Source organism: Caenorhabditis briggsae (assembly GCF_000004555.2).
Source record: "Caenorhabditis briggsae complete genome, chrX, whole genome shotgun sequence".
Classification (NCBI taxonomy): Eukaryota; Metazoa; Nematoda; class Chromadorea; order Rhabditida; family Rhabditidae; genus Caenorhabditis; species Caenorhabditis briggsae.
This window is the reverse complement of record NC_013491.2, coordinates 3475866-3498045: the sequence shown is the minus strand read 5'-3', so window position 1 is coordinate 3498045 and position 22180 is coordinate 3475866. Positions and strand designations below refer to the sequence as shown.

General features: G+C 36.9%; 3 protein-coding genes across 3 annotated transcripts; 1 reads left to right on the top strand and 2 right to left on the bottom strand.

Moving 5' to 3' along the window:
• Window positions 1–4082: 4082 nt before the first annotated feature.
• On the bottom strand, window positions 4083–7971 carry CBG01943 (the record flags this gene model as incomplete). The annotated part of the gene is made up of 10 exons (XM_002643701.2): window positions 4083–4223; window positions 4289–4465; window positions 4521–4634; window positions 6599–6745; window positions 6792–7002; window positions 7052–7215; window positions 7274–7411; window positions 7462–7689; window positions 7749–7865; window positions 7909–7971. The coding sequence occupies 10 exons, from the start codon at window positions 7969–7971 to the stop codon at window positions 4083–4085; spliced, it is 1500 nt and encodes a 499-aa protein (XP_002643747.2).
• A 470-nt stretch (window positions 7972–8441) lies between these two features.
• CBG01942 lies at window positions 8442–11455 on the bottom strand (the record flags this gene model as incomplete). The annotated part of the gene is made up of 10 exons (XM_045238992.1): window positions 8442–8496; window positions 8547–9040; window positions 9086–9196; window positions 9340–9483; window positions 9529–9742; window positions 9791–10095; window positions 10153–10330; window positions 10388–10425; window positions 10476–10607; window positions 11393–11455. The coding sequence occupies 10 exons, from the start codon at window positions 11453–11455 to the stop codon at window positions 8442–8444; spliced, it is 1734 nt and encodes a 577-aa protein (XP_045091982.1).
• Window positions 11456–18001: 6546 nt separating this feature from the next.
• Cbr-mkk-4 lies at window positions 18002–19894 on the top strand (the record flags this gene model as incomplete). Its single annotated transcript, XM_002643699.2, has 9 exons — window positions 18002–18126; window positions 18175–18334; window positions 18381–18623; window positions 18671–18850; window positions 18898–18966; window positions 19373–19438; window positions 19488–19573; window positions 19620–19685; window positions 19798–19894. 9 exons carry the CDS (start codon window positions 18002–18004, stop codon window positions 19892–19894), a joined length of 1092 nt encoding a protein of 363 aa, XP_002643745.2.
• Window positions 19895–22180: the final 2286 nt, after the last annotated feature.

The window sequence follows — 22180 nt, the reverse complement described above, 5'->3', positions numbered from 1 at the left end:
ATTGAATTAGTAGGTGTGAAAAGTTGTGGGCTGGAAATTATGAGAATTCGTGATGAGGAATGGCATTCAGGAAAAAAATTTTGGTTCCTAAAATAAAATGAAATAACTTCTGGGAATATTTTTTTTGATATTTTTTGAATTCAGAAAAAAAGTAGAACAACTACAATGAATGCAAACCCATTATATGCGTGTACATTGAGCTCAATTATCTCGGCTCCTATAGAAGGTATCAAAACTTTTTAAACTGTCAAAACGTTATTCATAATCTCACTAACATTTTATCAGTTTAAAAGTCTTTGATAACTTTTGAACAAGCCGAGATAATTGAGCTCAAAGTGCACGTATCTGGTAGCCATATATTAGAGTGTTTACGGTATTGCCAACTGGATTATAATGCAAAATACAGAAAATATAACGGTTTTGGCTGCTTTAGGGGGGAGGGGGGGGGGGGGGTTCAAGAATTGAAAACCCAAATTAAATAAAATGAAACAAGAATATAATATTTTGTTGAAACAGAACTTTTCCCACCTATCTGAAAAATCATGGTTTCAAAAATTCTCAGATTCCTAATTACGTAACAAAAAACAATGCCAAGAAAATGAGTTTTCAGTAATTCTAATGAATAATGAGTCACGTGAAAAAATACATAAATATGATGAGTAGGAAGAGTGTGGACTAAATTGACATTGAGAATAATCGAATAGATATTCAGTTGTATTCAGAAGAAAGAAAAAAGGCTCCGGCTCCTTCTTCTCTTTTTTCTTCGTTGTCATCGGCTAGAAATAAGATACATCGGGACAAAAAAGAAGAAGATGCGCACCCCGCCGCCAGACGAGCCAAACAGACTGGAACCAGTGTGCCACTTTTGTACAAAAACGTTTCGTAATAGTTATTGATATTGTCATGGGATGGGTGGCTCAAAAAAATCTCGAAAAAAATCTTGTTGGTAAGTATTTGTGAGGCTTCTCATGATAAAATAGACGAGGAGGACAAAGATTACAAGTCAAGAGGTCAGCTGTGGAGTGTGCCTAGGGAATTCATGTTTTTTTTTTCACACTGAAAACTTTTTGATACTTGTTATAGTCTAGGCTGGTCTATATTTAGTTCATGAGGAACACTCTACAGTAACCCAGTTGGTTTTAAAAGTGGATTTGTTTGATATAAGAAAACAAAACAAACGTTAAAAGAGTCACTAGGATTAGAATGTCCTAAAATGCAACGAGACAAGAAAAAAGCCCCAAAAACAAGTAACACAATACTTTGCCCATTTGTCTTTCAGCTATTTTCTCAATGTTTTAGATTGACAAAACACTTACTTCCAGAGTCTTGCATCCCCCCACGCTTACCACCACCAGATGGGGCCATAAATCAACATGAACACATTCTAGCTGACACATTCCTCTCTCCTCTCTTCCCAACAAAAAACAATAGTTTTCACTCAGTTTTAACTGATGACACTGCGCTGGGGTTTAATCAGTCATCCTCTCCGGTATGAGTTGTAAAACAGAAGGAAAAAACATTGGGGTAAGAAAAAAGAAAAAAAAAGTTGAGATTTTTGGGGGGGACTGCCCAATAAACGCACTCATCCATGCGTGTATGTTTCTGTTCTAATCCCCCTCCCAACAACACCGGCTCTGATGTTGAATCACTTATTATTGGCATTTGAACTCCGGAGAGGGAGGTTTTTTTCAGAGAAATAGAAAAGAGATTATTAAAGAAAAAAGACTTAGTGTGTAAATAGCTTTGGGGATAGATAAGCTCTGTGAAAATCACGAAAAAAACAAGAGAAGAAGATTTTACCAACTTTTAGAATTTCAGTATCACTGTTATCTATTTTTAATGCGCGTTTATTGAAAAAAAATGTATTGAAAATCGCATTGTCGGTCGAGCAGCAAAAACCGTATGGTTTTTTTTTTCAAATTACTGCATGCGCCTTGAAACCGTACTTCACAAGTATTTGATTTTGAGCTATAAGAATTAGACGAAAATTGCCAAAAGCGAGCAAAAAATTGAGGGAAAACGGCAAAAATTAAAATACTTGTGTGGTACGGTTTAAAGGCGCACGCATTAATTTGAAAAATACCGTAAGGTTTTCGCTGCTCGACCCTATATAATGCAGGTAATGCGTTGCTGAGCTACACGATAACATATACAAAAAATTCAATAGCCACAGAAGAATGAGAAAAGCGTGAAAATCGATTACTGTACACCGTCACATCAAATTTTACGCTCCAAAAAGATGAAAAAATTTTTAGAACTATCCTGTTACCGTATTTCATTAATAGAAACTCTCTCGAATTTCCAACGTTGAGCTTGATTATCTCGATTCCTGCAAAAGGTATCAAAATTTTGCCAACTGATGATTTATTGGTGATATTATGATAAAAATTTATCAGCTACCAAGTTTTTGATATCTTTCACAAAAATCGAGATAATTAGGCTCAAAATAGATGGTTTGGGAGGCTACAACTTACGGTAGTTTAATGGAAGCTTCAATTCTTGTTCAACGAATGAATTCTTACAAATTTCTCGGACTGCTACAGTAATCGTAATATTAGACGCACCAAGAAATTTCATATTTTTCACAAAAAAAAAAGAAGCCTTCACATCCTCTCAAACCCACTAGATGTGCTAATTGCTCTCAAATTCCGGGCAACGATAATGAACCTCAAATGTTTCAAGGAAAAATGAAAATAAAAACACAGCAAAAAAAAAGTTCTGCTTCTCTAATGAAGTGAACTCTGGAACTCTTCTTCCCACGTCGCCTTTGTTTCAATGAGAAAAAAAAATGAATTGAAGCTAAACGATGTCACGCCGGAATTCAATTTGTTTCATGGGACGTGTCATGAAAACTTGTTAGGCACTTGATTGGAAAAAAGGAAAAAACGCTGATGCGGAAACCATGATATCATTGAAATGTTTTGCACCCGGATAAAGCTATTCCGCCCTCGATTTTACTTTTATTTCAGATAAAATTATTTGAATTCAGGATGAAATGAAAATGTTCAGCCTTTTACACTAATGAAAGAATATCCTATCATGATTCTAGACACATCTAGAATGGCTAGTCAAAAAAAAAAACTATTTTCCCCCCTGAATATAAAGGAATAGCTAATGAGTTCATTTGGGAAACAGAAGGAAGGATAGGAAGAAAACTAGGAAAATGGCAAAAAAAGGCAGAAGGGTTGGAACGAGGAGGGCTCCGGAAAAAAAAACGTGATGAAAAGGAAAAGGAGATGTCCTTAGAGAAATCGAAATTGCGACTTGGGATAGGATAAGAATAGGATAAAGAAGGAAAAAGTGGAATCGGAGTTTTTTTTCCAAATTTATTTTACGGATCGAATTTTGAGTAAAGTAGGAGAGTTAATCTGGTTTAAATTGGATTTTCCAGTTCAATGCATATCGAATAAAAACTTTTTATAGGATTGGAGATCCAATTATCATAAAATTGAAAAAATAAACTTCTCAATAATGTCACATGACTTTCAGTAGCTATTATAACTATCATTATCCCATCAAAAAGGGTTTTGAAAATTTCCAAAAAAACCTGTTTATGTTTTTTTTTCGCCTACACAAAACTGCCAGTTCCCATTATTGTATCAACAGTGATTTATTGTCTGGATACAAGTCACAAAGTTATTTTTTTTTTGGTTTTTCGAACACTGGAATATACGGTATTATCAAAGATCAGGTCCAAAATATCATTTGGCAGTTTTTTGTTGTGTTTTGGTTTTTTTTTCTGATACCAACTTAATGAGGTGTTCCAGCTTGATAAAATACAAAAAAAACAAGGCCTTCTTCGTTTTTTTTTCCATATGTTATGGTTATGTTTTGTGACTCGGCGGCAAAAATCCAAGACACATCCCTTGTTCACTCGACCACGAGTGATTAACATAGGCCCACCACGTCTTGATGATGGCTTAAATCGACGGAGACGTTAAGCACTTGTGGATTGTGGCTGTTTGTTTTCATTTGGACGATGGGCCAGCAGAGCTAGAGCCAAAAAATGAGAAAAAAAAACAAATGAAAAACATTATTTATGACTCAAAAATTTTTGTACATTATGTAGGTTAATATAAATATCACAATAGTCCGTAGGTAAAATTCAAACTTTTCGAGGTGTTCAACAAATCCTTGAAAAAGCCTCCAACATCTTTCACATTACTCTTCACTTCGTATTCTGCGACGGTGATGTTGTCTCCCAGCGGCTTACAGAATTCTTCCTGAAAGAAAAAAAAAAGAGAAAAAACAATTAATAAGCAAAAAAAAGAGAAAAATATTTGCTTACTGGCTTGGCAAACATCCTTTCGTCGGCACGACATCCGTATAAGGAACTGAATAATGGATATTGTCGAACCGCGGTGTTCAATGAGATTTCTAGAGGGTGGTGATGAGGGATTGGCTTGTTTTTGCGATCGGATTGTTTACAAAGACCACCCACTATCGTTTCAAGAGCTTCTTTGAGCTGGAATCGCGAGAAATTCCGAATAAAAACAGATCGATAAAAGTTTGAGATGTACCTGCTTATGATTAATTGATTTATTGGCAGCCATTTTCATCACCAATCTCATTGCAATTATATTGACTACATCTTCATGTGCAATGTCTCTTTGGAACCATCCGAAATCAAGTTTCTGGAAAAACGAAATATACATTAATTAGAATTTAAAATTGATCAATTAACTGCTAGAGAATTTAATACAGAAAATTCAATCGCATCTCGCAATTTTCATCAATACAATTCTGGCCATAAATCAGGGGTGGGCGAGGGAGGGAGAAAAACCTTCACGTTTTGCAAATTTTCCGCCCTTGTTTTGCAAAACGAGATTAAAGGCGCACGCAATTCCACCGGCGGGTCTCGACACGTAAAAAATAAATTTTTAATTTTTAAAGGTGGGGGGACAGGAGATTTCTCGTAATTTTTTCGTAGCTAGAGTATGCATTCTACCATGACGGTGTACAACGCTTAATGTCACTCCGCGTAAAGCAGTCGTCCTCGCCTTTATGTATGCAATCGGGAGTGCGCTTTCTCTTTGCCCGCGTGGCTCAGTCGGTTGCGGCGCCGCACTCTCAATCATCGCCTTCACAAGTTCAACTCCTCGAGGGGCATCTTTGAGCGGAATTTCGAGAACATTATTTTTTTCATGTCCCCCACCTTTAAAGCGATTTTCAATAAAATTGTTCGAAATTCAAAATTTATTTTCCACGCCATTTTTTACGTGTCCAGACACATCGGCAAAATTGCGTGCGCCTTTAATCTTGTTTTGCGCTTGTTTTGCAATTCGTTTCCGACGAAAGCCGATTGCTCGCCCAGCCCTGCCATAAACATACGAAAACAGTGTTTATCAGTCGATTTTTATCATTTTCAGGAGCCTGGAGCTTGACTGTCAAGTGTCGGATTACTTTGAAAATTATGGAGGTTATAAAACAGGTATAGAATGAAAACTTCGCTATTACAGAAATTTTTGAACATTCATAGTTTTCAGTTATTTGCCGATTTCTGAAGAACATCCTTTTTTCTTATTTTGTTACTGAAAACGTGAAAAAATAGGTGTCTCCCAGAAATCGGCAAATAACTGAAAAACTAGGCATTTTCACAAAATTCTGCAAGTGCAAAGTTTTCGATTCAGGTCTGTTTTATAACCAACAAAACTTCCAAACGTGAACCGACAGCCGAGACTCCTGAATATAGTCGATCTACTGAAAAACACGTTTTTTTAATATTAATGGCCAGAACTGTATATCAGTAAGCATATTCATTTATCCTTTAAAAAAGTCTGTGATAAAATATATTAAGTTGGAAGGAAAGTAACTGTCCATTTTTTAATTCGTGAATAACACAAAAACAAGAACCATTCAAGATTGACAGTATGCACCGTCGTGGTCCACGACATGTTGACAACATTCATGCAACTTGTGGATACCATACCTCCAAAAGCCAGCTGGCCGTGAATCAAAGTAGTGAATCAAAGTATACCTTCCCGGACGTTTTTTTTCTCATCGACAGTGTAAAATTATTTTCCCTCCAGATGCCGTTGAATATTTCCGAATAGCCAATAATAAAATGGTCAAGTCTGGAGTTTAAGGAAAGGGAAGAGCCGTAAATCCAAAGCGTCTTAGGACTGAATTGAGTTTCATTGAATAACTTGAGAACCTATGTTCCACTGTCAGTCAAGTAAGACCTGGGCCGCTTTAGCTGGACGTTCCTCCTTTACGCACTTCTACCTTCTGATTTGGCTTTTTCATTATTGATTTTTAGAAGATATGCAACGTCATCTGAAGGGAAATAATTTAACACTGAAGTTGAGATAAAATCCGGACTCAAAAAATACATTGAGTCGCAGCCAGCTGGCTTTTGAAGTTATAGTAACCACAAGTTGCTTGAATGTTGTCAACACGTCATGGACCGCGACGGTGCATACTGTCAATCTTGGATAATTATTGCTTTTGTGTTATTCACGAATCAAAAAATGGACAGTTACTTCCCTTCCAACCTAATAATTCCAACGGTCCTTTGAGCTATTTTTCTATTTTTTATGTAAGAAACAAATTATCGAATGCCAAAATTTATAGCTCAGTAGGACCTCTTTGTACTCACCACTCGATCTGTATTCCCCATCATTTTCACTTCCTTGCTCGCACATGCCCACGCCTCTTCTGTAATGGACCTAGTTTCCACTGATAAGCCGTATGGATACAAATGATGCATCATCTCATGAGACGTCACAAAAAGTGTATCAGCCATCTAAAAACCTTATGTTTATTTAAATATTTCTTCTTCCTTAATTTACCGCTTTCTCTGGTTGACGAAGATCATTGCGAGTTATCACCGTGATATGATTACTGTTCAAGTATTGGAATGCGTCGTTGGTTGGGTTCGCCACAATGGCTTGGAATAGAAAACGTATATCATAGAAGGGAATGTGTTTTGCTAGAACTGCTATTGATGCGTCGATAGCACCAAGACGTAGTATTTTTTCGGCGATTGGGTTCATAAGATCCCTAAATGATCATAGTAGAATACGATCTGGAGCTGAATGTGCGAACTTACTCTAAAGACAACAAACTTTGCAATCGATAATATTCGGTTTCATATGCCAGCTTTGCTTCTCTGAACGCTGTTATATTGTTGGAGTCGTAGAATGCAAAAAAACTTTTTGACGCTACGATTCCTTTACGAAGGGATTTTTTGGCTTTTTGGGGCAGTCCAGAATTCTGAAAAAAAAAACGCCTAAAATTTTTTGAAAGGAACAACTAATTAAGAAAACCATACCTCAATTTCCAATAGCGTATTATTTTTGACAGTGTCAAACATCCAATGGAAGAACTCATTTCTCTGCGTAATTGGTATTTTCATTTGCTCCAAAATTTCGATATTGGCATGAAGAGCGTTGTAGTAAATATTGACCATCTAGAAAACATATTCCTCATTAGAAGGTATTTTTCTTACAAAAATCGTACTGTACTATTGATATCCCGTAGTCTCGTCGTGACAGCTGTGTATCTTGCAGAATGGACCATTTTCTTGTTTGAAAAAAGATCACCGAAATAATCCATAGTAAAAATTCCGGTGAACAATACCTCAATTTCCGTACACCACTTCATCACTTTTGTCAGTTTTACCAGTTTGTCCAAGGGTACTGTAGTTCCGTTACTTACGATATCAGTGGCGTTGTACTCGTCAGGTATCTTAATCAAGTAACAGTTTCAAAAGTTCAATTCGATAGGAAAACAAAAGTTTGGCAAACCTTAATTTCTAGTTCCTGGTCCATACTGGTAAATGAGAGATTAGTGATTGATCGGGTGTCTTTAGCGCAAACATAGTCATAAAAATCATTACAAGGATTGAGAGCTGGCTCTGTTGGCTGAAAATTCTGGTTTGTCTGGGACCCAGAAAACAAATCTCACCTTCTGAACACTTTTAGCTACTAAAACACAAGAAACAATAATTAAAACTCTACAGAAATCCATGATGTTTTTGCAAAAGGTCCAGACCGCGTCAGTCAATGTTCTTGGCACGATGAACGTGTGAGGAGACACCTGCTTGATTTTTGTGGCCACGTCTCATCTGTCGGTCTCAAATTTCATTGAGCAGACTCATGACAGCGGGGCTTCGATTTCACTTTTTCCTCCTGACGTCGTTGTACTCGAAAAAAAAACTTTTTTGTTCTCTCCAAAAAGTAGAGAAAATAGTATGAATCAAACCGATTCGAACTACAGTTTATATAGTTGATTTGGTTCGGGGAACAAGTCAATCGGGGCGCCAATAGCTTCGGTCAAACGTCAGAAATCAAGTGCGTTAAAAAAAGAAACGGATAGATAGCTAGTGATATGAAGGGATGGATGGCAGGGGAAAAAAGTTTGGGTGTGTTTTTTCATTTTAATTTGATAAAAAGAATTCAGAGAAATATAAAGAACGAAGAATATTAGAACGTGTGGAATTAGAGAAGATAAATTGAGAAAACCAAGATGACGATGAATTTGAAACTGAATGATCTGAAAAAAAAAAAGAAATTCTAAAAGTTCTACGGGTTTGTAAAACTTACGAGCTTAAACTAGCCAGTGATTCGGCTTCCTTCAGATCATCCTCCAAATCGCCACCTTCTTCTTCACTGGATTCTTTGCTTTCCGAAGAAGATTCTGAACTCTCGGCACTTCCCTCCAAAGCCTCTTCCTCTTCCTCCACATTTGTCACCGTCACATCAAACTTTTCATACTCGATGGTTGTGATATTCGCCGCATCCAACTCGTCAGCTGTGTTTTCTAGAACATCCATGAACTGCGTGAGTACGAATAAATCGTCCTTCTCAACCTTCTGTGTGAGGTAGTCGTTCACATCAATGTCCATGTTCAACGCTTTGCAGTATTTGTCACGAGCGACGTACATTCGATCTCCGGGGGTACAGTTGTAGAGACTGTTGAATGTGGGCATCTGTGACACGGCGACATTCAGGGAGACGTCGAGAGGATTATGTGCAGCAGCTTTTCGTTGCGTCTTGTGGCAGAATCGGGTGACAACGTTTTCAATATTCTCACGAATCTGGAAAAAGATGCTGGGTACCATTTAAAAATTGGGAAGAATAACCTGATTGCTGTCAGAAGTCATCTGGGCAAGATAGAGGAGCATCAAACGCAAGCCAGAAACATTTGCACTGTCTTCATAGGAAAATTGGGCAAGACTCCAGTCGGATTCGTTCTGTTAAAAAACTTCCATTTTTTTCTTATTGCACTGGAGGTTTTAAAACCAATAATAATAATTTTGCAATAATATTCTAGCATTTCCCAATTTGCGATACTAACTTTTTGAAAAATTGGTTTTTGAAAGTGGAACTTTATCACCTTATACGCATTTGCATAATAATCCAGCCTATCATGAATACACTGCTTCTCCCGATCCCAAATTTCTGTCTCGAATGGTGGCGGATCGACATTATAATGCACATGTAACAACTCATGGCACATAACATACAAGATTCGATCGTACTGAAAAAATCAATAATATCACATTTTCAATCTCCATGCACTTACCACAGCATTCGGATTCGTTTTTGGGTTGAATACTGTAAAAATTGAAAGATGAATTTCATCCTGGTAGTTGAATGAGTGCCGCGTGGCCGCTGAAACCACATGTTGGAAGACGAATCGCGGTGTAAACGTGGTGATGTATTTTTCGAAAATTTCCATTGCCTGGTTTACAGCCAACACTCGGATCATTTTGTCGACCACATCGGGGTGGAGACGGCTGAAAGATCTAGAAAGTTATTTTGAAAATTTTTCAAAAAAAAATTACGTCTCATTGATGACCGCATTCAATCTGTAATACTCTTTCTCGTAAGCAGTCTTGGCTTGCCTCCAGACCGTGATATTATTGTACTCCAAGTACGGAAAAATGATTTTCACTTTTTTCACTCTGTCGATCAGGTAATTCTTCTGTTCTTCATTATACTTTGACTCCGATCTAATTTGAGAAATGTGAATGTCCACGATTTCATCAAAAATTCCATGATAGTAATGGTTGTGGCTGGAAACTGGCACATGCAAGTCCTCCAAATGCTCCACAGATTTTTTGAGACTTTTGTAAAATCTTGTGATCACCTGAAATTTCTCAAAATTTTTCGCTTTTTTCCAAACGCGTGAAGCAGATCAAATTACCAAAAGGTTGTAGTTCTCGAAGATTTTCTCCAGTGCCTCTCGTTTTTTAGGACCTTCAAAAGTCAAAAACTCTTCATGACGTAGAGTGTGCTCCTTCCATTTCACACCATTATCATTAGTGTCGAATTGCACCAACCACTTGGAAATGACATCTGCGTTGGCAACATCCCAAAACCTTCTGGAAATATATTTGTCTGATCTTTTTTTCAAAGTGAAGCTAAAGCTAAAAACTTACAGTTTTTGCTGTGGGTGAAAAACATAGTCCTGGTATTGCTGAAAAATTTTGAAAAAAAAGTTTGCTAGTGAAATGTTGGTAAACGAACATCGATTTCATTTGATAAGTTATTTTGCGACCAGAGAACTGCCTTAAGTCGAGGATATCCCACATCTAACGGTTTTTCACAAACATATTCGTAGAAATTGTTGCAAGCAGTTGGAGCGTTTGGGTCCAGAGTCTGAACTTGAAGATATATTTTTTTTTATTAAGATTTATAGGTTTTCCATAGAACATAACTCTTCTCTTGCCACAATTCGATCAAAAAGTAGCAAAAGCGTGATGTCAGAAGGAGCAGCTGTCGGTTAGATAGAAGTATAGTTGAAGATTACCGCTAGTTTATGTAATTGGTGTTTGATTGAGTATGGAAGAAAAGTGAAAGTGATTTTGACCTTTTTCAAGAGTCCGGAGATCGGCTGTCAAATTTTCTATCCCTTTGAGTAAATTTTTGAAAGACGCCTATTTTTTCACGGTTTCAGAACAAAAGTGAGCCAACAGTACAAAAGTGAGCCAAAGCAATTTTAGAACTCTGAACTCCTGGATGTTCTCAAGATTAACTAAAAAATTAGTTTATTTTATTGACCGGTAGTGTAGGTAATTCTTGAAGATCTAGTCAAAGACAGAATGGAATATTGATTTTTCGGCTGAATATGAGCTACACGGTCGCAAACTGTACACACAACAACTGATGGTTCATTCGGGTTTTTAAAAATAAAGTTTTTTATGGGGTTATTCAGTGAGAAGCAAAACAGCAAATTGCTGGTTTTTTCCTTATGCAGAAAACCAGCAATTTGCTGGGGCCGCTTGCTGGAGTTTTCTAAGCCATTACTTGTTCTCGTGGAGCTACACGACCAGCGATTTACGAGCTTGATAACTAAAGGAGTTCCCTGCTTGGGTCTCGAGAACAAGTCATGGCCTAGAAAACTCCAGCAAACGGCATTTTTAAACAAAAAAAAATCTACTTACCTGATCTTCACAAAGTACAGAAACCGCTAGTAGTATTAATATAGATGCTTGAAGCCACCACATTGTTACAAAATCCTATTCCAATTGTTTCTTTGTTACTCTCGTTGTGCACCAATGCAATCTGAATATCATCAACGACGTTTGCTTCTTCTTCTTCTTATTTTCTTCTCAGTGTTTTCTTTACGTTTCTAAACTATTGAAACCACGCCTACCCTCTTTCGAACTCTGTGGGTGAAACACTAATCGCAACGAAACGCAGATGATGGCAATGATGATGATCCAGCGTAAAACCTCAAAAAAACTCAATGGCGGGAAGAAATCAAAACCAAGAAGCCGATGAAAAGCACGAGATGAATTGCAACTCTCGTGGTGTAACCGATCATGGTTTATCATTCGATGTCCACTTGTGTTATCTTCTCGCGGATCAATTGGATGGTGAAATGTTGGATAAACAGATGGCTTCCAATGAATCAAATACGAGGGATAGAGCGGTTTTTTTTTTCATTGATGACAGGTTGAAATTACATTCCGATTGTTTTCATGTAGAGCGGGATGTAAGATGTGTGTCTGTTGTTCTTGCCATCCGTCTGGCCCGCTCAGAAAAAATCATATAGCTCAGTGTTACGGGAAAACTCGAGAATTGAAAAACACTGCAGGTTGGCAAAGAACAATTGTTCTTGTGGTGACAATCTAGTCATGAAACAAAACGACAGTTGCTCTTATTTTCTAAAAAAGAATGTAGTATGTGATCTATGATTGACACACGTGTGAAAATGAAAAAGATCTTATGAACTTGAAGAGAATGCGAATCAAGGAGTTGGGTAATGTTCTACTGGGAACCTGTCGGTGGGTTCGGGTTCCAAATTTGAGAAAAATCCAAATAAAAATTCTAAATTTGCAGGAAAATGTTCCTTTCCAGGTTTCAGATTTCAGACTTTTGCGTTCAGGAAATTTTTTCCTTTCATGCAAGGCTGTCGGAAGCAGGGTCTCGGCTTGTTGATTCGAATGCTTTTGAGATGAGTAGAATTTTACAGACTAGAGGTTCTAGAAGTTTCAGGTTGGGTGATCTTATTTCAAAAAGGTTTCGAACTTTCAGAGTTTTTGAAATCTTCAGTATTCCTTCAGAACACGTTGGTTTGAGATTTCCAGAAATTGCTGCATCTGTGGTCAACAAATTGGCAATCCTTCAAATCTCATGAATGGTTTTCAAGATTTTCTTTTTCCTAATTTTCAGAAGAGTTCTTCGGAAAAATTTCTGCCAATATAAAAATTTTTCCACATATCGGGTAATACCGTGAACACTTTAAAGGTGGGGGGACATGAAAAAAAGAATTTTCTCGAAATTTTGTCCAAATATGCCCCTCGAGGAGTTAAACTCGTCAAGGCGAGTATTGAAGGTGCGGCACCGCTACCGACTGAGCCACGCGGGCAAAAGCGAGGCGGGCGCCCGATGGATCTACTTATCGATCTACCGCTGTACGCAGAGTAACATCAAGCGTTAGAACGGTAGAATGCATACTCTGCCCCCAAAAATCCCCCGTAAAATCTCCTGTCCCCCACCTTTAATGAAAAGCCACATTTTACTGTCGCTTGAGCTCGATTATCTCAATTTCTGTTAGAGATAACAAACATCTGTCAGCTGAAAACATAAATTCATAATATCACGAGGTGCCCTTCAATTAGAGTGTTCACAGCGTTGCTTTTTGATGATATTTCAGTTTAGGTAAGAAATTCTCTTTATCTATTTTATGTCCCCTTTTGCAAAATTTCAATTACCAAATAAATCATTCCTACTCACATTTAAAAAAAATTCAAAGGTCAACTTTCCTGTTTTCTTCCTCACAAAATTTCCTTCCCTTTTTTTTCAGTTCTAAAAATGTAATCCTTATTTGATAACAACAAAACAATCGTTGAAAACTGACCTTTCTATGACCACACCCTTTACATAAATTCATTTTGTCAATGTTATCTTTGTGTAACCATAGAGACAGACCGATACCAGCGAGACAAACAACTTTAAATTCAGTTCAGATAGACGAAATTGTGTTATTCCCTTTTCTCCGGTGCGTCTTAGACGAAGAAGAAGCTCGTATTTGGATTAGATTTCTGTGCCTCATTGTTTTTTCTTCTTTTTCTTTCTTTTTCGGAAAGAAATGACACTCGTCTCTCGCACGATAATCAATTCTTTCATCCCTATTTTTTGCGAAAAAAGAGACAGAAGTTTAGAAGCTTGTGAGCAAGTTAAAATGGACGCTATGCAGATTTCTTCCGCTTTTCTTTTGACATTCGCTCTTTTTCTTCTCTTTCGTCATGCTCTTTCAAGATTCTATCTATCACTTTGCTCCAAAAAACTATCGCGAAAGAAATATCTTCTCAGCAATTTTTTTGCTTTGCTCCGTTCTTGCTATCTTTAATATTTTCCTCATCCTCAAAAAACAACAACACCTGCTGTTCCCCCCTTGCGAAACCTCTTCCTTCAGTTTTCGGGTCATTATTACAATCGTTTGGAAGCATAACCGAGGATTTGGGGTTTCCTAGCTGTCATCTTTTATTTCCGGAAATGTGGCGTTGGGGAGAAGTGGAAAGACGTAAATGAGGTTTTTTGTAGTAGATGATTTAGTGGTTGGAGTGTGGGATGAGACGGCAAGGTTCTGTGTGAAGAAGAATACCCTATTCCCACGGGATGTCATGGAATCTCTGCAAAAAACTGGATAAAAGGGTTAGAGAGTAGTTCTGGAGGTAGTGCAGGTTCAACTTGTTTTCAATCTTTGGAAGTGCCAGGAGCTGTGAGGAATCCCATTTTGAGAATTCAATTCAAGTTTTTTAAATTTGGAAAATTTCAAAAGGAATCAACTTTCTTACTGTAAAACGTAATAGAAAACATCCTTAGTGATATCTTTAGATTGAATTAACATACAGTTCCTGAAGTACATAGATGAGAATATTACCAACACCTTTTTAAGGTAAATATGGTATTAGCAAATTTTTCAATGTTTTCAACTAAAAAAATTGTTTTTATGAAAATTGAAATATATTGTAGTTAGGATATTGGTCTCAGAGATACGCAAAATATGGGAAAAAGTTTACTTATCATGTGAGGAACCTCCTCATGTGAACTGTTTTTTGAACTTCGTTAGGATTTCCAGGATCATAAACCTCAGTTTAAATAATTGGACTCGAAACAGGACGGGCCGGAATTTTACCAAAAATTGCAAGCCTGTCGGCTTCAGGTTTACAGCAAATCTACATCTCTTTCAAAAAATTACAAAGTAAAACAAATAACAAAATTTCTCTTGCTATGCTTTTCCTTAGAAAGATATACATACTTTTCCCCAAAAAACATTCTCAGAGTTGATATTGCTCAGGGCGAAATTTTCCCTGATTGTGAGTCCAATGCTCTCTTTTAATTCCTTGGCAATGCTGCATTGTTTTTCATCTAAAAATGACGTTTTGCTTAGATGCAGAAATTCAAACTCACAGTACCAAAACTAACACTATAATCAGTTCATAGTTCACCCTGCTCTCTTCTTCCACAACCAATTTACTTCCCTATAGACAAAAAACTTGTCATGTATCTGTTTCTGCAAGAAAAAACCCTTTGATACATTCGTCTTCTTCAAACTCTATATGTTGTGTTTCTATTCGACCATAAAACACACTTCTCTCCGTACATTCTTGGATCCTTGGACTGTTTGCTCTTTCTCTCTACGTGTCTTGTTCATACGTTCTTCCTATCCAGCAGTAGTCAAACTTCCAAACACGAGGTTATCATCGATAAGTGTTTTCTGTGTTCAGGATTTTCGTTCTCGCTGTACAATATCATCATTTTTGCAGGGCAACACGACCAATACAAGTTATTTTAGCGGTAGGGAATTCCTCGCTGTTCTTTTTGATGAGTTGTTTGTTTCTGAAAACGCAGCAAAACCTGATAAGAAAGAAATTTGTGAGTATACGCAGTGGATGTGAATTTTGACCTGTCGTTTTCTTGTCTAGTGGTTTTAATTCGATGTATTGAAATTCGAGGAATCGAAAATTCAGAATACTTGAAAACATTTTAAAAGATGCTTATTTTGAATCCAAAATGTTTCGTTATTTTCAGATCACTTCCATATTCAAAAACTAATTTAAAAAAAAATTAAAACAAAATTTTTGAATTGTCATTTATAATTTTTTAATTCTGCTAATTACGTTTCTGTAATAGCCATAATTGTTCGCGAAAATTTTTTTGGGAGTTCCTGTTCCCGAAAATTTTCCCGAACTTTTTTTTGTTTTGAGAAATCGGGGTCCCGAAAAATTTTTCGAAAAATATTTTCGAGAAATTTCGTTCCCGAAGGTATTATTCGCGAATTTCCGGGAAAATCGGGAAAGATCAGAAGTTAGTTTTTCAGTGAATTTTGCCTGTTTCTCTCAATTTATGTTGAGATTTGTGGATTTCTTTGACTTTCTCTAAAGTGTCCAATGAATAAATTGCTGGGAAAACTATCCAAAAGGCAAAAAATAGTTGCAATTTTGAGAAATATAGAAAAACAATGACTGGAAAATTTCCAGTTTTTTCGGAATTTCGTAAAACTTTTTTCGGGAAATTTCATGTCGGGTAAAATTCAAAGAAAAAATAACTGGTACTGTACATGTATCAGAAAGATATAAACATACAAAATATCTTTGACATAACGATAACATGTTGTTAATAAATTATTTTGCTTGTATTCCTTCAAATTAAAGATAAATTAGGTTTAAAGTCTACGGTACATTTTTCGAGATTGTTGGTGTGTTCTTAATTTTTTGTTGAAGAATTTTTATGTGGTATTCAAAAAACATCACGTGAAAATGCATTATAATAATTGCTTCAAAACAAATACCATATTATAAGCTTCCAACACGAACAGGATTTTCTTGGTAAAGTATGTAATTTAAAGATAAACCAATGGAAACGAGAAAGAGAAGGGAAACCGATTAATCTAAGTCGGCGGTGGTCACATAAGGAGTGCGAGAAACTACACTCGAGACAACACACAGCCGCACGCGAGTGTCCAGTTCCAATAACTGCCGCCTTTTTCGTTTCATGCATTGGCCCTCCCGCGTCCTTTCTTCCTCGTCTCTTCGCCATCTTTTTCTCGACATTCTCTTCGCTTTGTATCATCTCTCCATTGATTCTCCCGCTTCTCTTCTCCAATATTTCCCTCACTCCGGGAAGGGCTTCCTCGGGGGTTTCTTGTTCAACCCCAGTACTCCCTCGCTCATCTGTTTTCCTTTCTCCGTTTCACTCATCGTGCCCGTTTTCTAGTCGCTTTCCATTTTTATTGACTACTCATTTTTCAAACTTTTTTGTCTGTGATGTCTCTTCTTCTCTCGCCTCCACTGATTTTGATTTTTTTTTTGTCTATCTCTTTTTCTCTTCTTTTTTCACGGCAGCAGATCATGAAGAACGCAAACCTGCATGATTCACCTGTACCGTTGACTCATGGAGGTAGAACTAATGTTTACGATATCCGAGCTGCTACTAGTTACGTCAACTTACTATTTTTGCATTTAATGACGTAGGTTGTCCATGAACTTGGGAGGCAGCACCACACAAAGAGCAAGAAACACGGCGGAAGCGCTTGCTCATTTTAGCACATTCTCGACTGCATTCTGTCCAAGTTGCTTTTCTTGAGTTGCAGTTTAAGTCTTACATTTTTTAAATGTGAATCATTTTTTGAAAAATTCAAAAAGTTTTAAAAAATCCTGCAAGTGATTGTACAGCAGTTTTTCATTTGTTTAAAATCAGAGCTATCCTAATTTTTCAAATCATAACAAACATTTTTGGGTCGATTTTCTTGGGTTTTCTGAACATACATAGTGTTCACACTCTAACGGAATGACTTCCCCAACTTTCAACATTGAGCCAATGTATCTCGGTTCCTGTGAAAGACAGAAAACATTTTCAAGTGCTAAATTATTCATCATAATATCACCAATATTTCATCAATTGACATATTGTTCATATCTCTATGAGGACCGAGATAATTGAGATCAAAAAGCACGTATAGAGTGGTCTTCCATTGGAGTGGTTACAGTAATTTTAAAGAGTTTTCTTTTTTTGAGGCATTCTCCACTATTTTCAAAAAATCATTTCCTATTCTTTTATGCGCCTTTTTGGCCAAAATTTTTTTTCTATTACTGACCCGAAACAAAAAAATCGCAAGTAAATTTTGTTGCCCCCATCTGAAACAGGTCCTGAAGGTTACTTGAGTGTTCAGTTTGGCAAAGACACACTGTACGCGGTCATCTATCTTTTTTTTTTTAAATCTTAAACTAATGACTGTATTTATCAAGGTCAGCAATATTTGAAGGTATCTGCAATCGAAAGTTGTTTTCCTTTTTATTTTGGAAATTTTTTCATCTGTCATAAGGCCTAATTATCAAAATCAATACCATTCCCGTTCCACGTCATTGTGTATCAATGCTCATTTTTATTTGCTCAGATTGTCCTTCCTCGAATGATGTGCGTTTTGTATTAAATTGGGAAGTTTCGATTGCCTTTTGGATCTCGCTTTCGTTTTTTCGTTCTCTCAAGAATAGTAAAAAAAAAGAAAAAAACTAATTATCCGTTTCTGTTTTTCAGAGTTAATGGTTCAAGAAGATGACGACACTTCGCGCATCTCAATGTCCCTCAACCCTTCATTGTCCAACCGCCCTAATACGTTGTCGGTAAACGGGAATAATGAGAAAGCCATACCCGAAGAAAACGTCCTGTAAGTTATTTTCAGGGGACACTTGAGATTCTATTTTCCTATTTTCAGACGATCACTATCCACTGGCACCTTAAAATATCCAGAGGACGAACACTTTTACACGTTTAACTCTGCTCATTTACAAGATTTGGGGGCGATTGGAAATGGAAATTTTGGGACAGTATACAAAATGAGACATCGTGAAACTGGAAAATTGTTAGCTGTAAAAGTGAGTTGCCAGGATGAATAGATCAATGAATTTCATAATTTTACAGAGGATACGATGTAACAACATAGACCAGCGCGAACAAATCCGCTTACTACGAGAGCATGACACAATTGTGAAATCCGAGAAAGGCCCGAATATAGTAAAGTTCTACGGAGCAATTTTCAGTGAAGGAGACTGCTGGATCTGCATGGAGTTGATGGATATATCGATGGATCTGCTTTATCGGAGAGTGTACAACGTAAAAGGAAGCAGGCTGAATGAAAATGTAATTGGGCATATTACCGTTTGCGTGAGTTTCATTATTTTCAGGAAACTTCCAGAATTAAAATTTTTTAGACCGTCGATGCCCTTGATTACCTAAAAAAAGAGCTTAAAATCATTCATCGTGATGTGAAACCATCAAATATCCTAGTCGATGGTCATGGATCTGTGAAACTTTGTGACTTCGGAATCTGTGGAGAGCTTGAGGATTCTGTAGTAAAGACTCATGATGCTGGGTGCCAGCCGTATCTAGCGGTGAGCAAATTTTCAAAAATTTTTATTTTGAAAATTCACGGTTTCAGCCAGAACGAATAACAAGCTCGGACAAGTATGACGTGAGGTCGGACGTCTGGTCATTGGGAATCACTTTGGTAAGTACAGTACTAACACAGAAACGCGTCTTTCGGTTGATTGGAGCTTGGCCCTCAAGTTTCCGATCCCTTTCAATTACTTCGAGAGTGTAAAACAGACGACATAGATTAAAAACTTAACATACACAGGATTTTTTGAAAATCCTACTAGCTATCGGACCATTTTTGAAAGACACCTGCTTTTGATGTTTTCCGTACAAGACAAAAAAAAAGTAGGGGTGTCCTTTAGAAATTGGCGAACAGTTAAAAAACTAGGAATTTCCAAAAAAAAATTTGTAAATGCGAAACTTTTGATTTATAGCTGCTTTACACTCCCCAAGATTTTCAAAGTGTTCGAAATCTTGATAATTTACCGGTACTCTATATTAAGTACTCTAGATTGAGATGAAATTTTCAAATTTTTCAGTATGAAATTGCTACTGGTCGGTTTCCATATCCCCAATGGAATTCAGTGTTCGAGCAGATTGCAGCGGTAATTTTCCTCCTTAAATTTTGATTTATTCACTATTCTTCTTATTCAGGTCGTCAGTGGCGATCCGCCAATGTTGAGCCCGGATACTGGAGATTTCAGCTACAGTCTGCCCCTGATTAAATTTATCAATACATGGTGAAAATCCTAATTCTTGTGAATTCATTTTTGTTTTAATTTTCAGTTTGATGAAAGACAGGCGGCATCGACCAAAGTATGACACGCTGAAAAACTTTGACTTCTACAGAATGTGAGTGGAATTTCAATTCTATTAAAAAAATTTTTTTTTTGAAAATGCTTCCTGGTATTGCTTATTAAGCTTCAAAAAAATTTCGAAGTGAATCAAAATAAAAATTTTCCAGATACGCCCGAGGAGGACCTGAAATCGAGGAAGCCAAAGAAATTCTGGGCGTCGAAGCGATCGATGCTCGTGAACATCCCATAGACATTGTGGGATAGCAGTTTCCCCACCAAATTCATCCCTTTATCATGTCTCTATGTAGAATATTTTGCATATTTTCGAACTTCAATTTTTCCGCAACAGCTCAAAACTTTCCTTCTTGTTTGTTTCAAAATCTGTTCATATTGTTTTAATCTCTCTTTTCTGCAGCTTACTCAATTTTTCCTCTCATGGCAGTCCGTCCTCGTTTATCGTAATTTCTTAGTTAGTTACCTAGAATTCCTTCAAATTTTGTTCCGTTTCTGACGCATCGATACCGTCACACCATTTTTCTCGTCCCTCTCTCCTCTCTCTCTCTCTCTCTCTCTCTCTCTCTCTCTCTCTCTCTCTCTCTCTCTCTCTCTTCCCTCCGATTGTGCTAGCTTCCCTCTTCTGATCTCACACACTTTTGTTCTTCTAATCACTGTGCTGCTAAACGTTTTTTTCTGATAATGAATTTGTATGTTGTATGATTTGGTGGGTCTGATTTATTGTTCGAAAGGAAGGACAACAAACATCACAAGAAAAATTTGCTTTCTGAAAAAAAGAAACATTTTTTTTAACATCTAGAGCTAGAGCCCAGGTGCACCAGATTTCTAACTGCAATCTGAACTTTTGGACTCTTCAAAAGGATCAAAAAACCATAGAGTGCCGATTTTTCAGTTGATTTCCATCATTTTTAAAAGTCTAGAACTCGTTTTTCAAGGTTTGGATCACTTTGAAAACTTTGGATTGTGTAAAACAGACCCAGATTGGAAACTTAGCATTTACAGAATTTAGTGGAAATTCCCAGTTTTCCAGCTGACAGATACGGTTGTTACCTGTTTTTACTAAAAATGTTAAAGAATAAAGTGTCTTCCAGAAAACTGCAAATAACTAAAAAACTAGGGAATTTTCAAAAAGTTTTGTGAATGCATATTTCTAATCTAGGTATGTTTTACGCTCTGAAAAATTCTCACAGAAAAAAATTGACAGCCATGCTTCAGTGTTCGGAAATGGTCAAAATCAACTGAAAAACGCGTTTTTGAAAAAAATACGAAAACCATGTAAAAAATGCGAAAACCACAGAATTGAAAACGCTTATTTTTCGCTATTTTCATTCTCCATGAATGTTTGTATTTGGAAATTAGATGATGACTGGCATACTTGAATCCGGGCCTTTCTCGGGCCTTTGCGGGACTACAAAATAACATTATTTGAAAAATTGTATTTTGTTTGCGAACAAAGTTACAGGCAAAAAGGGCAAAAAAAGCAGGGCCGGCCCGGCCCGGCTCGGCGCGTCCGAATAAAGTCACTTTATGGCCTGTAACTTTGTTGGATATGATAGAACTCGACGAGTACTACAAAATGATATTTAGCGAAAAACTGTAACTTGTCTGCGAACAAAGTTACATGCCATAAAGTGACTTTATTCGGACGCGCCGAGCCGGGCCGGGCCGGCCCTGCTTTTTTTGCCCTTTTTGCCTGTAACTTTGTTCGCAAACAAAATACAATTTTTCAAATAATGTTATTTTGTAGTCCCGCAAAGGCCCGAGAAAGGCCCGGATTCAAGTATGCCAGTCATCATCTAATTTCCAAATACAAACATTCATGGAGAATGAAAATAGCGAAAAATAAGCGTTTTCAATTCTGTGGTTTTCGCATTTTTTACATGGTTTTCGCATTTTTTTCAAAAACGCGTTTTTCAGTTGATTTTGACCATTTCCGAACACTGAAGCATGGCTGTCAATTTTTTTCTGTGAGAATTTTTCAGAGCGTAAAACATACCTAGATTAAAAATATGCATTCACAAAACTTTTTGAAAATTCCCTAGTTTTTTAGTTATTTGCAGTTTTCTGGAAGATCCGGGCCGGGCCGGCCCTGCTTTTTTTGCCATTTTTTGCCTGTAACTTTGTTGAAAGGCCCGGGAAAGGCCCGGATTACAAGTATGATGACTGCAATTTCCGTTAGTACATGACAACGCATAATTTCTGACACTTGTTGATTTTCATTGCGAAAATTACACATTGAGTTTCAATGTACTTTAAAAAAGAAAAAGCAAATTTTTGTAATCGAGCCGAATTTAGCAAAATGGCAAATTCTTCCCCTCTCATTGAAATGATAAATATTTTTCAATTCTAAAAACCTTTATGCTTTTTCAGACAGCGCTTATATTTTTTTCTTCTGAAGCAGTTCATTATTCTTGATCCTTCCGTTTTTTCTATGTTTTATTGAAACACAGAAACACATAATATTCACAAGAAGAATAGTGAAAATTTCTGGTTTGATTATGCAATTGAATTTAAAATATGATTATCAAAATATCT